The sequence below is a fragment of the Ascaphus truei genome, chromosome 16, assembly GCF_040206685.1.
Source record: "Ascaphus truei isolate aAscTru1 chromosome 16, aAscTru1.hap1, whole genome shotgun sequence".
Lineage (NCBI taxonomy): Eukaryota > Metazoa > Chordata > Amphibia > Anura > Ascaphidae > Ascaphus > Ascaphus truei.
Genome location: NC_134498.1, coordinates 46884836 through 46900844, shown reverse-complemented (window position 1 = coordinate 46900844; position 16009 = coordinate 46884836). Strand labels below are relative to the sequence as shown.

The 16009-nt window shown below is 44.4% G+C and overlaps 1 protein-coding gene across 1 annotated transcript in view; it reads right to left on the bottom strand.

The window, feature by feature from the left end:
• COL4A5 (collagen type IV alpha 5 chain) overlaps positions 1-16009 on the bottom strand; it is a 122288-nt gene that overhangs the window by 94072 nt on the left and 12207 nt on the right. Inside the window, exon 2 of the mRNA XM_075573450.1 lies at positions 30-89. Within this exon, the coding sequence (XP_075429565.1) occupies positions 30-89 (60 nt within the window). The remainder of the gene's footprint in view (positions 1-29; positions 90-16009) is intronic.

Genomic DNA, 16009 nt, shown 5'->3' with positions numbered 1-16009 from the left:
CGGTACGGAGTTAGCCGGACACCGCTCACCTTTTCCCCTTTGACGCCGCTGCAGTCGCATTTGGATCCCGATGAGCAGCCTTGACAAGCCTACGGAAAGAAGAACGCGTCAGACTTTGTAAGGCGTCAACATGTTTATGGAGCAATTCATGCCTTTTTTTTTTTAATCGTTTGTTAACATAGGGTTGAAGCAGGGGGTCTCCGGAACTGAACCCCATTCATTTCAGCTCCGGGAACCCCCTACTTCCGGAGATACAGACCACCAAAGGGGGCGCCGGGTATCCCGGCAAAGTTTAAAGCTCCCGCGTCACGAGGGCCAATAGGAAAGCCGCTCCTGATGATGTCACGGCTTTCTATTGGCCCACAGGGCACATGAGTTTCGAAAAGCGACCATGGCGTGATACCTGCTAGGCGAGTGGAGTGGCTACCAGCACCCCCTATGGAGGTACGTATCTCCGGAAGCAGGGTGTCCCCGAAACTGACATTAATGGGGATGAGCTCCGGATGCCCCTGCTTCAATTCAATGTTAAAAATAAATGAAATTCGCGAAATAAACAGCATGTTTGGCCTCCTTAACACGAGAAAATCAGACACATCTGCGTGGTCACCTGTAGTACTAACATCTTTATTAATATCGGCACCAGAGCTCCAGGATCATGTTAATGCTACCGCAACTGCACACGGCCCTGACACCCAATATCCTCCTCCACTGTGATCTTGGCTGTGGCTCTCACACACAGGAATGTACGAGCCCCCGGGCACGCGCAAAACCGTATGATGCTCACAGAATGACCGAAAGGCCACCGGGTTGTTGACTTTTGTGACGTTCCCTGATCATAAGGACACTGCAAAGGTTAACCCACGGGTGGCCAACTCCAGCCCTCAAGTGCCACCAACAGGTCAGGTTTTCAGGATATGAGGTGGCTCAATCAGAGGCTCAGTCTTTGGCCTCTGATTGAGCCACTTGTGCTGAAGCAGAGACTGATTGAGCCACCTGTGCTGAAGCAGGGATATCCTGAATACCTGACCGGTTGACAGGCCTTGCAAACTGGAGATGGCCACCCGTGGGTTAACCCCTCTGCTGCCAGAACACACTGCAAAATGGTTAAGCTGCAGAAGATTTCGTGCGGTCGTTTCATTATAATAAACCCCCCCCAAAATATGAGTGTGTCTACCGTGCGTATTTAGCACCATTCTGCTAATGAGAATTGATTCGCCGCGTATCCTTTAAAGTGACAGAGACGCTTACTAAGCAACTCAGCTAAGCTGTGAGCAAGGGCAGTCACAATGGCAGAGATGATAGAGGCGTGTCAGAAAATCTAGCAAGCTGATTGGGTAACACTCTCGCCCCAGCAATGCTGACCAGTCACATGGGTTCTGCATTAATTATCCCTACAACTTATCCCCTGAATAAAAATACAGCATTAGAAAGATACAAACGGGACAGGGGTTTTATTAAATGTAGCCCTGGTGCTGTTTCTTGCTCCGTTTGGCGCCTGAGTTTTGCAGCAAGGAGTCTATGGTAAAATCCAATAAAGTGAAAGCTGTCAGGCATTTAAAAGCTGTGGCTACTACTTGTAATGTGTGTGACAAAGGTTAGGAGTAATTTAACAGCGTTTCATATTTACTTCTGCAATCCTAACTCCAGAGAGCGCAACTAATCCACCCGAAAATATACAATATATCATGTTTTGTGGGGTGCTAGTCACTGATAGAAAATGCCTTTAAAAAAACAACAAAGTCCTTGTGCTGTTCCTAATTAAAAATACATTTAAAATGTATTAAACGAGGCGTGGCCAACCCGTGGTCCGTGGCAGCATTTGGAATGGCCGTTCCGTCGGTTGCCCTCTTACGTCCACTGGTGCTAGCTGAGATGATCTCTCTGCCTAAATGAGGTACTCATTTGGGAAGGGTAATAAGTTATCTATATAAAAATAACAATATTGTCCTATTCCAGAGGCCCCACCCAATTAATTGAGCTCGATATTCCTTTGCAAGTCTTCATTGCTGGATTCCTGGCAGTGGGGGGACTTGATTAAGAAAAGTAAAGGTCATTTCTAAATGGGAATTTAATTGGGATAAAAAGCACAGCAGAGTGAATATACACTATATATATATCTTTATTTGTATAGCATCATCCTATACAGAGCGCTTTACAGGCCTTGAGGGTGGAGAGAGAGGTGCCAGTTGGAAATTGAGGGGAGGGACATTCCCAAAGTGTGGGGCAGTGAGTGAGAGAGTTATAGGTGGGACAGGGGGCCTTATGCAGAGAGGAACGTTATTTAATGTGAAAACGGCAAGAAAATAGCCACAGAATTGGAGCAAGTTATGGTCGTATGCAGAAAGCTGCGTTACCTAATTTTTCTGATGAGATTCAAAATTGCCAAGTTTTTCTGGCTAGATTGAACTCACTATAATATAGGGCAGAATGGCGAGTTGCAGTGCATCTATGCTACCTGCATACCACCCTATTTTAACATGGCGAATTTACCAATCTCTCCACGTGTTTGGCAATTTTTAAAGTAAAGAAACCTGCTGTGGAGAATTTTATGAATCTCTCCATGTTCTCTGCAGGAGAAGCTTCTCTGGGAAGTATTTTCTCCAAAATATGGTGCTATTTCCCTTCTCTATCCTCTCTGCATAAGCCCCAGGGCTTTAGATACAAACGGGGCAAACAGAAGACATCCTTGAGCAGAACGCAAAAGGGGAGCAGGGACATAGTAATACAGGATTTAAAGGCAACCCAGGAGAGGGATGTCAGCAAGAGGGAAGCAGATTTAGCAGAGAGAGAGAGCAAAGTAATTCTATACACACGTATATTGAAATAACTCAAGTGAAAACTTTTTCATGTTTTGTGTTTGCAGGATATCATTTCTCAGTAATATGTAGTGTACCTGTAATGTCTCCCAGTAAACACCAGAGGGCACACCTAACACAACGGGATCCACAGCTGATAGGTACTTAAAAAAAATATCTTCAGCTTCTTCTTATCGTGGCATTTTCAGAGAAGATTAATTAAAGCGTTTGCCAACAAACACACTCCTCTTATTGCAGAATAATGTCTAAACAAAGTGTGGTATGCCCCAGAGGGCCGCACACAATCCCATAACAGGAATAGAAAGAAGTGAATCCCTTCTAAAACAAATTAACCCACCCCATGCTGGCCATTCCTACATTGCTTCTTATACCTTATCAAACTAAATTAACCCATTCTATGCAGGGCATTCCTACATTGCGCCTTGTACCTTATACAACTAAATTAACCCATCCCATGCTGGGCATTCCTACATTGCGCCTTATACCTTATCAAACTAAATTAACCCATTCTATGCAGGGCATTCCTACATTGCGCCTTATACCTTATCAAACTAAATTAACCCATGCTGGGCATTCCTACATTGCGCCTTATACTTATCAAACTAAATTAACCCATTCTATGCAGGGCATTCCTACATTGCGCCTTGTACCTTATACAACTAAATTAACCCATCCCATGCTGGGCATTCCTACATTGCGCCTTATACCTTATCAAACTAAATTAACCCATCCCATGCTGGGCATTCCTACATTGCGCCTTGTACCTTATACAACTAAATTAACCCATCCCATGCTGGGCATACCTACATTGCGCCTTATACCTTATCAAACTAAATTAACCCATCCCATGCTGGGCATTCCTACATTGCGCCTTATACCTTATCAAACTAAATTAACCCATCCCATGCTGGGCATTCCTACATTGCGCCTTATACCTTATCAAACTAAATTAACCCATTCCATGCTGGGCATACCTACATTGCGCCTTATACCTTATCAAACTAAATTAACCCATTCTATGCAGGGCATTCCTACATTGCGCCTTATACCTTATCAAACTAAATTAACCCATGCTGGGCATTCATACATTGCGCATTATACTTATCAAACTAAATTAACCCATTCTATGCTGGGCATTCCTACATTGCGCCTTGTACCTTATACAACTAAATTAACCCATCCCATGCTGGGCATTCCTGCATTGCGCCTTATACCTTATCAAACTAAATTAACCCATTCTATGCAGGGCATTCCTGCATTGCGCCTTATACCTTATCAAACGAAATTAACCCATGCTGGGCATTCCTACATTGCGCCTTATACTTATCAAACTAAATTAACCCATTCTATGCAGGGCATTCCTACATTGCGCCTTGTACCTTATACAACTAAATTAACCCATCCCATGCTGGGCATTCCTACATTGCGCCTTATACCTTATCAAACTAAATTAACCCATCCCATGCTGGGCATTCCTACATTGCGCCTTCTACCTTATCAAACTACATTAACCCATCCCATGCTGGGCATACCTACATTGCTTCTTATACCTTATACAACTAAATTAACCCATCCCATGCTGGGCATACCTACATTGCTTCTTCAGCACAATTGATTTTGTCACTGGATTGCTTTGGTCACGTTCACTTTTCATAATACTATACTAAGGTTATAAAGAGGAGTTGGCTTAGGTAGGACACACATCAGATTTCAATGAAAACCTATTCTGATTTAATAAGCAGGCAAAGTCCATTTTCCAATGAAGGAGGCTCACTCCTCATGCAACGTAACACATCTGCATATCAGCCCTTGCTGCTGGTCCCAAGCATAGTCCTTCCTCTTTATAGGGAACCTAAATTAGACTCCATTTGACGTCAATATGTCCTTTTATTGCTTTCATCCAATGTTGTTGGAATACCTGTGCGTTACAATTAAACACCTGAACAATAGTAATATACACATGCCTGAAAAATGTAGACCAGTGTAAAAAAAAACAAACAAAAAAAACCACAATTGTTGGCAGGAATATTTCATTCCATTGGGGGGAAAATTATCACTGCGCTTAAAATGAGCAATTAATGCGCATTTTCTAATTATTATTTTTTTCGCATAGGTTTGAAGCAGGGGGTCTCCGGAGCTGAACTTCATTCATTTTAGCTCTGTGGAACCCCTGCTTCCTGAGATACTTACCCCCAAAGGGGGGCGCCGGTATGTCGGCAAAGTTTGAATCTCCCGCGTCACATGGGCCAATAGGAAGCCGCACCCGATGATGTCACGCCTTCCTATTGGCCCGCAGGGCACGGGAGCTTTGAAACCCCCGACATTACGTGATCTCTGCGTATCACCGGAGCTCAAATTAATGGGGTTCAGCTCCAGAGACCCCAACTTCAATACTATGTTTAAAAAAAAAAAAATTAGCAAAAAATAAATAAACGCTAGCATGGATTGCCTCTTTAAAGCAAGGTATGAATTAGAACGGTTTGATTCATTCTAAGTGGCGTTATTTTCCCTAAAATACGGTTTACGTTTTGGGTTTTGCAATAGCTCCCCTGGTTAAACTGTTTGAGCCTAAATAACCCCTCCCATGTGCTCTCTCTGGGCACCACCAGTTTGGTTCTGGTGACGAGTGGTCAGCATGATAAAGCTTGGACACTGGGCAAGTTCCCCCAGTCCTCTCCAGTCTCAGCATGTGTTCACCAACGCCCCCAACAACCTATAAACCCAGCTCCCACCGGCTCCTTGCACTACCAACACAAGAACACACGCCGCAAAAAGCCGACCGTGTTCTCTGCCAGCGCACACATACGGGCGCCTTTAAAAAAAAGTAACCGCTAAAGAGAACTTTTGCACAGTCCTTATTCAACCGGGAAATGATATAGAGTCAAATCGAATAAACCTGACTAATGCTCCAATCCAAGAGACAGGGGCCCCACCGAATGTGCTGTGGCGATGTCTTGAGGAATATTTAAGACTCAATCCATTGAGGACGGCTTCACAGCACGTTCAATTAGGGACATAGTGCTCCATATGTAGAGGCAACATCACACGGGCTCATTTTAACGTGCAACGTGACCTGACGGTGGATGGCCCTGCCCCCGATCATGCTCCCATTGGACGTTTCTCTGGGATTGGTTGTGCAAATAAATGCTACTATTAACAGAACTTGGTCTGCTCCCAATCCTCTAGTTATACAATGCCATCAATTATGATTATTGTGAATAAAACCTTCATCAGACCATGTTGGACCTTGCTATGTACAGTATATAACAGGGGTGGGCTACTCCAGTCCTCAATGGCCACCAATAGGTCAGGTTTACAGGATATCCCTGCTTCAGCACAGGTGGCTCAATCAGTGGCTCAGTCAAAGATTGAGCCACCTGTGCTGAAGCAGGGATATCCATAAACCCTGATTTGTTGGTGGTCCTTAAGGACTGGAGTTGCCCACACCTGGTATATAACTAATCCGGAATGTGTTTTTATCATTTAACTTGATGGTTTTATCAATTTGGTGCAAAATTAGCACTTTATAGGATGAGTGTTCATTTGCATATCATCTCCCAGAATCCCTGGCTGCTGTGTAAGAAGTGTATGATGCGTGATTATAGGGTAAGGCGGGTTTGGGGGACTTGCATGAGATGCTATTGTGCTCAGAAATGTTCTTTATTATTGCTGCAATTTACTGCAAAGAATTGAAGATTGCTAACATGTTACATCACCCGCCTTTAATAACCTGTCATGTTTCGTTTGCCCGCACCCATCCTGCAACCAGTGAAGTGCATGCGATCCTGAGATGATCTCTGTAATCGCGCTCCAAATTACAGGTGGTTTGGAGCCTGACTTCATTCCAACCTGAGCCAACTTCACGTCTGCAGCCAGCTTGGTGCAAAGCAAAGACAACCCGCTTCAGCAGCAGGAACGGGGAGGATTCGAAGGATTTGCTCCCGAGGGGATAAATGCTTCTCATTCATTTTAAGTCAATCACAAGCTTCAAAAGAATGTGTCTCTCCCAGGAACATTTTTACCATCGTGCTGGTTTGTTGAGAAGAGTCAGCTTAACCTTGGGAGTTAGCCCGGGGATGTTACTTACACCTATCTTATCTAACACATATTGCAGCTGATTAAAGTGTTGTATGATATGTTAAAGCAGCAGAACTTTATACTTGACTCAGGATGGACACTTACTCATTTCGAGGATCGACTTTTTGACGGTATAATTACTATTTACTTACATCACATGCATTTAAGAAAAATAATATTGATTAGACAGTGCTAATAATGACGCAGGCGTCACTGTGCGCTGCGGGAATTCCTGCCCCAAAGCCTTCGTCATCCAATGTTGATGCTACGGGGACGCGAAGATACGGCGACTATCTCAACGGGACATATTCTGTATTCATCGAAGCGGACAATTCTTTGTTAAAAAAAACCATTGGAAAAAACAGCATCGAAGAAAATAGCGAAGGCGAGAAAAACGCCGTCAAAAGGCCCCGAGGGCGCGCATTTTTTCTTCCCTTCTCACTATTTTATCTCCAATCCCAAAGACGCCAGGTATATATTGACCTGTTATATCCAACATGTAACCTACCGCTCTACCGAGGCACCTAAAGACAAAATTGATCCCAAGTATGGGGTCAATAGAAAGAGCCCCTAGTTAGCGGCACTAGTGGAGTGTAGTAGTAGATTTATATGAATCTAGGGATACAGATATTCCCTCAGTGAACCTTGGTGATTGAAATCACTGAGGGGATATTTGTATCCCTAGATTAATATACAGGTACAACCCCAACACTCAATGAGTGCCGCTAACTAAGGGCTATTTCTATTGACCCCTTACTTGGAATCAATGTTGTCAATATACTGAGCTATATAAATATTACATAAACCCCATAGTAGCCTCAGTGACCAAGAATGCAGACATTAGTTGTTGGTTAATACAGCTGTAAGCCCTCCCTACAGCGGCTTGGTTAGGGTTTGTTGTTTAGGTGAGCTGGGGGGAGAGGTCATACCCCCTTGTATGCCATAACAGCTATACCTCTATATCAGGGGTGTGCAAAGTTTTCTTCCTGCGCCCCACTGCCTGCTCTCCCTCCCTGCTCACGTCCGTCCCTGAATCATGCACAGTCACAGCACACATATATTTCTAACATACCCTCCTGCCTATACCTGGATCATGCACAGTCACAGCACACGTATATTTCTAACATACCCTCCTGCCTACACCTGGATCATACACAGTCACAGCACACGTATATTTCTAACATACCCTCCTGCCTATACCTGGATCATGCACAGTCACAGCACACGTATATTTCTAACATACCCTCCTGCCTACACCTGGATCATACACAGTCACAGCACACGTATATTTCTAACATACCCTCCTGCCTATACCTGGATCATGCACAGTCACAGCACACGTATATTTCTAACATACCCTCCTGCCTATCGCTGGATCATGCACAGTCACAGCACACGTATATTTCTAACATACCCTCCTGCCTATCGCTGGATCATGCACAGTCATAGCACACGTATATTTCTAACATACCCTCCTGCCTACACCTGGATCATGCACAGTCACAGCACACGTATATTTCTAACATACCCTCCTGCCTACACCTGGATCATGCACAGTCACAGCACACGTATATTTCTAACATACCCTCCTGCCTACGCCTGGATCATGCACAGTCACAGCACACGTATATTTCTAACATACCCTCCTGCCTATACGTGGATCATGCACAGTCACAGCACACGTATATTTCTAACATACCCTCCTGCCTACGCCTGGATCATGCACAGTCACAGCACACGTATATTTCTAACATACCCTCCTGCCTATACGTGGATCATGCACAGTCACAGCACACGTATATTTCTAACATACCCTCCTGCCTACACCTGGATCATGCACAGTCACAGCACACGTATATTTCTAACATACCCTCCTGCCTACACCTGAATCATGCACAGTCACAGCACACGTATATTTCTAACATACCCTCCTGCCTACACCTGGATCATGCACAGTCACAGCACACGTATATTTCTAACATACCCTCCTGCCTTCACCTGGATCATGCACAGTCACAGCACACGTATATTTCTAACATACCCTCCTGCCTATACCTGAATAATGCACAGTCACAGCACACGTATATTTCTAACATACCCTCCTGCCTACACCTGAATCATGCACAGTCACAGCACACGTATATTTCTAACATACCCTCCTGCCTACACCTGGATCATGCACAGTCACAGCACACGTATATTTCTAACATACCCTCCTGCCTACACCTGGATCAAGCACAGTCACAGCACACGTATATTTCTAACATACCCTCCTGCCTATACCTGAATAATGCACAGTCATAGCACACGTATATTTCTAACATACCCTCCTGCCTACACCTGAATCATGCACAGTCACAGCACACGTATATTTCTAACATACCCTCCTGCCTACACCTGGATCAAGCACAGTCACAGCACACGTATATTTCTAACATACCCTCCTGCCTATACCTGGATCATGCACAGTCACAGCACACGTATATTTCTAACATACCCTCCTGCCTATACCTGAATAATGCACAGTCACAGCACACGTATATTTCTAACATACCCTCCTGCCTACACCTGGATCATGCACAGTCACAGCACACGTATATTTCTAACATACCCTCCTGACTACGCCTGGATCATACACAGTCACAGCACACGTATATTTCTAACATACCCTCCTGCCTATACCTGGATCATGCACAGTCACAGCACACGTATATTTCTAACATACCCTCCTGCCTATACCTGGATCATGCACAGTCACAGCACACGTATATTTCTAACATACCTTCCTGCCTACACCTGGATCAAGCACAGTCACAGCACACGTATATTTCTAACATACCCTCCTGCCTATACCTGGATCATGCACAGTCACAGCACACGTATATTTCTAACATACCCTCCTGCCTATACCTGAATAATGCACAGTCACAGCACACGTATATTTCTAACATACCCTCCTGCCTATACCTGGATCATGCACAGTCACAGCACACGTATATTTCTAACATACCCTCCTGACTACGCCTGGATCATACACAGTCACAGCACACGTATATTTCTAACATACCCTCCTGCCTATACCTGGATCATGCACAGTCACAGCACACGTATATTTCTAACATACCCTCCTGCCTATACCTGGATCATGCACAGTCACAGCACACGTATATTTCTAACATACCTTCCTGCCTACACCTGAATCATGCACAGTCACAGCACACGTATATTTCTAACATACCCTCCTGACTACGCCTGGATCATACACAGTCACAGCACACGTATATTTCTAACATACCCTCCTGCCTACGCCTGGATCATGCACAGTCACAGCACAGCGCAGCCTAAGGTTGGCAAGAGAAGGCCACACAAGTGCTATGTTGCAGCCCAGTGTTGCTTTATTGCTTTGAAAACAATCTTAAGGTCCAAATATCCAATGAACGGAATAAATAATCATATCAGTAATAATCGACTATATATTTTGGGAAGTTGTTTCTCTGGTCGCTGGCTTTAGACGCCTCTTAAGATATCGTAACCAAATTTGGCGTGCTTGTTCCTGAGATCAAGGAGCAGTATTTTGTCTACGTTTGGATACAAATTACAAATGACATCACTGATGACATCACAAATCGGAATGGGACATTTGGCCACGGCTGCATTCGCTGCTGGAACCTCCGCCGCCAGCCACTTCTAAGGTAAGTTTTACTGGTTAGGGTAGGGGGTTAATTTAATGGGTTTAAGTGGTTAGGGTAAAGGCTTAGGGTATGGGTTTTTAGGGTAAGAGCTTAGGGTTATTAGGGTATGGGTTTTTAGGGTAGGGAGTAGTGTTAGTATTAGGGGTTAATATTAGGGGTTAATATTAGGGTTTTTTTTTAGGGTAAAGGCACTTACTTTAGCCAGTAAGCAGCCGGCAGCTGAGTCTCCCGGCGGCGGGGTAACTCCTGGCGATGCACTGGCGGTCATTTGGTCGCGGCGGAATGGCTGCAACCAAACGTCCTAGACCGTCACAGATGACATCACATGACATGATCCCATCACACAACCCTCACGCTGCCACGTAAGCTCGGTCACTGGAACGCTCCAGCTTGGATGACGCCACATAAGTTGATGCTTAAAATCGGCTCACCTATCACGCTTCTGCCACATGTATGCGCTCCAAGACCATGTGATGGGACTCGGCTAACAGTGAAAAATCGTTTGCCTAATGTCATCTAAGTCACTATTTTATCAGGCTCTGCTAGGGACGAGACTTTCATACCAAGAATCCCACTCATCCCTACTGACATTCCTTTCAAACGCAAACGACTTCAGTTTGCAGTGAAGATTTTGCCATTGCAATGTCAATGAATAAACCCCAAGGACAGTCCCCTAACGTCGCGGGTCAATGAATAAACCCCAAGGACAGTCCCCTAATGTCGCGGGTCAATGAATAAACCCCAAGGACAGTCCCCTAACGTCGCGGGTCAATGAATAAACCCCAAGGACAGTCCCCTAACGTCGCGGGTCAATGAATAAACCCCAAGGACAGTCCCCTAACGTCGCGGGTCAATGAATAAACCCCAAGGACAGTCCCCTAATGTCGCGGGTCAATGAATAAACCCCAAGGACAGTCCCCTAACGTCGCGGGTCAATGAAAAAACCCAAAGGACAGTCCCCTAACGTCGCAGGTCAATGAATAAACCCCAAGCACAGTCCCCTAATGTCGCGGGTCAATGAATAAACCCCAAGGACAGTCCCCTAACGTCGCGGGTCAATGAATAAACCCGAAGGACAGTCCCCTAATGTCGCGGGTCAATGAATAAACCCCAAGGACAGTCCCCTAATGTCGCGGGTCAATGAATAAACCCCAAGGACAGTTCCCTAACGTCGCAGGTCAATGAATAAACCCCAAGGACAGTCCCCTAATGTCGCGGGTCAATGAATAAAACCCAAGGACAGTCCCCTAACGTCGCGGGTCAATGAATAAACCCCAAGGACAGTCCCCTAACGTCGCGGGGCTGAAATTAGAAAGCCCCTGTGTGGCACATCGGTGACTTTATGTTGGATGCTCCAGAGTGGGAACTGGGGGGAAAAAAATGGTGTGTTTTTGTGCCTGATGGAAAAGCCAAAAATAAAGTTTATCCAACCGCATTACAATAAAAATACAAACATTTCCTTTTCATTAAGAAATGGAAACAAATTATCCATTTATAAATCTCACCAATTTTTTTTTTTTTTACAGAATTCCCGACCTGCGCCGCGTCCTTTCAGCTAATACAAAATAAAGAAAAGGGCCCTGGTATGATGTAATACAGGGGGGCTCAACTCCAGACCTCAGGACCCCAAAACTGGCCAGAGTTTAAGGTTTTAAGGATATCCCAGCTTCAGCACAAGTGGCTCAATCAGTGGCTGGAGTGGAGCAGCACTAATGTAGAAACCCTCCCAATACAGAACATAGCAAAGTAAATATTGACATGAAATTCAGAATATCAAAGTCACTCATTCTACTTCTAACATAAAAAAAAAAAAGGAGTAAAAATTGTCAGGACCGATGTAAAAATTGGTCACGCAGAATGTATTTATGGATGTAAGATGCTCAGTGTAATATCCTCTGCCAAACTACTTATAGCTGTCAAACTCAACTTCCAACTCCTTACATATCAGCGGGGAACACAACTGGTGATTTTGTTGCACTTCGCAGGATTTCCGGATTTTGTTTAAACGTTACTCAGGCCTCCTCGCCTTCAGCCCCCGGGGATCTCTTCCAAACGATTTCCAGATGCAAATCAAACAGCATGTGGGATTTATTAATGCGCTGCCCGCTTCACACTGCGCTTTCTATAGTATCACAACACCGTGTCCGGAGTTTCCACTTCCCAGGCTCTTGTTTGCACTACCAATAAAAAGTTTAGATTATAACTCCCAGGTGCCTCAATATGAAGTCGTGTTTAACAACTAAAGACTTCCCTTGTCATCATCACCTGCAGGTCTGTTTGAAGACTGGGATTAATGTATACAGCAAGACGGGAATAGGACTGTACAAAATAACTCCTATAGCGTCTGTCTACTGCAGGGGTATCCAACGCCAGTCCTCAAGGGCCACCAACAGGTCATGTTTTCAGGATATCCCTGCTTCAGCACCGGTGGCTCAGTCGAAGACTGCACCTCCTGTGCTGAAGCAGGGACATCCTGAAAACCTGACCAGTGGGCTACCCCTGGTCTACGCTACTCTATACTAAGAGTTTTGATACATTTTTGGGTACCTATTTAAAGGTGCCGTCACCTTTCCAACATATGTGGTTGCTACAGTTGCTACAATGTTTAAGAATAACACTTGGGTGGCAGCTTTCCTACAATCTGTTTAAATTTTGTTTTTCTTCTAATTTTAGACAGCCTAATCCTGAGCAAACAACAATAAATCAGAGAATATACAATCCTTTCTGTGTTTTAACTCAGACAATACGGATGCATACTGTAAGGAGATATACATGCAGGTATGGTGTTAGCTATGATATGCATTTGATAGGGAAGCAGGTGTATTTATACTTATTATATGTATACACTAAACAGGCATCTGACCTACAAGAGCAGAGTTTGATTGAGAACATTACACAAGTTAAACATTACTGAACTAGCTGATTGATCTTGGCAGTATATCAGTTCATTACCATAAAGCTAACAACATAGCTGAAAATAAATGAGGCAAGTGAAAGCAATTTTGGAAGTAAAAGCAGGGAATGTTATCAGAATACGAAGTTACCAGAAGAACAGCATGTTTACCTAAAACAGAGCATGTCTATTTTGATTATGTTCAGTGACGTTCATTACATTCTATCAAACCATGACAATATGTGAAGATGAACAGTATCTGTCAATTGCTTGAATGCTTTCCCAAAACTCTGCCTCTATAACACGATTTCTTGTTCAAAACTACAATTCCTAAAGTAGAAATCTTGTAAACTGCAGGAAGAGAGCTTCACACTTTTGATAAGGATGACTGCACAGTCCTCCTGTAATGTATTTTGGTCAATATAGGCAGGAAACATTACTGCACGTTTGAGATCCAACTTAATTTGGCAATTTGGGCTGCTAATATCAAGTAACTTCCAGAAACCCAAGCTCCTAAGTTATTGTGTGTCAAACATCCATGCTGGTGATACAATGATGTCCATCCATTCTGGTGACCCAATGATGTCCATCCATTCTGGTGATCCAATCATGCTCATGGCCATGCTGGTGGTCCAATGATGTCCATCCATGCTGGTGATCCAATCATGCTCATGGCCATGCTGGTGGCCCAATGATGTCCATCCATGCTGGTGATTCAATGATGTCCATCCATGCTGGTGATCCAATCATGCTCATGGCCATGCTGGTGATCCAATGATGTCCATCCATGCTGGTGATCCAATGATGTCCATCCATGCTGGTGATTCAATGATGTCCATCCATGCTGGTGATCCAATCATGCTCATGGCCATGCTGGTGTTCCAATGATGTCAATCCATGCTGGTGTTCCAATGATGTCAATCCATGCTGGTGTTCCAATGATGTCAATCCATGCTGGTGTTCCAATGATGTCAATCCATGCTGGTGTTCCAATGATGTCAATCCATGCTGGTGATCCAATCAGTGATGTCAATGAAATGAGCAGATGCAATAAATAAGTGTTCCAAGCCCAGCATGTTACAATGACATTAGTATTTCGGATTTATTTACTTAGAAGTGACCATTTTGTTTATTTTGCTGGGGGCCCCCTGGATTTCATTGTTGCTTTAAAGATAACAAGTTGCATCATTAAATCTCAACAAAAGATTAGCGCTGTAACATGGCAGGGAGCAGTAAACAGAACTGTCATTTGTAGAGAGGGAATGTTTTACATTTCTGTTTTGCCTTTTCCCAGGAAACCTAAGGTAGACATTGTCAACATCTCTCACTGCAAACTGAGGGCGAGGCAAGCAAGGCAGCCACTTTGGGCCTGCCCCTCCGGGGGCACCACGCTCCCTCCTCTCCCTCCTGTCTGCGCCGGGTCCAACTTTCACAGGACCAGATGGGGGGAACTGGAAGAGGGACCGCGGCGCCATGGCAATGTGACATTACATGACGCCATGATGTCTAGGTAAGTCTTATTTTTTATTTACAGGGGGGGGGGCTGCTCTCAGTACGCCACCTTGGGCCCCACAAAGCCTATGACGGGCCCTATGGTATGGTAAACATTTTTTTACTGTATATTATATATATTTAGATATTCATCTTTAGCCAGGGACGAAGCTATATCTTTGGGGCCCTCGCTCGCTATCCCCTAGATAGAGGCAGGCAGGGGGAGATGATGGTACGCGGCGTCGGCGGGCCGACAGAGTGAAGCAGAGGAACAGCTGGCGTTCCAGGTATTGTGGTTATCTTCTCCACATTGCTCCAACACATTTTCTGATTTCATCCTCCCATCTTACTTGTGCTCATCTTCTTCGTCTTTTGATATGTTAGAATCCAGTTGAGTTCCCTCTTTGTCCAACTATGGTCATTTCTTCTTGCGATATGTCCATCTCATCGCCATTTTAATTTATTCACCCGTGTCCTAATGTCTCAGGACCTTTGTTTGCTTCCTAACCTATTTACTCTTTTGTCCTGTCACTTCGGGTAAGACCCAGCATGCATCTCTCCATACTTCTTTGAACTGTCTCAAGCGTCTGAACTCGGGTAATACCCAGCATGCATCTCTCCCTACTTCTTTCAGCTGTCTGAAGCTTCTGAATTCGCGTAGGCATGAAGCGCTGGTCCCACCCTTTCCTTTGATGTACCGTGGAAGGCTCCCTTGCAAGATAGTCTTGTTTCTTCCAAATGTGCTCCATCCCATCACACACACACATCAATGACTTATGTCTCACACAGGTTCCTTTGGCATGTGCTATTTTCAGGGCCTCTTGTAACATGCAGTGAAGGCTTGTTCTCCTTGCTTGGGATTATTTCAATTCTTAAACCTTCACAGTGTGTACATTTAGGGGACTATTTACTACAGTATAATATTAGTGCAAAAACAGTGCCAAATTGATTGAAAAAAAATGACCTCTGCTTTCATGGGTGTTTTGGTTGGGTAGATAAATCCAGTGCGCTTTGTGAACAAACATGGCGCCAGTTTCACG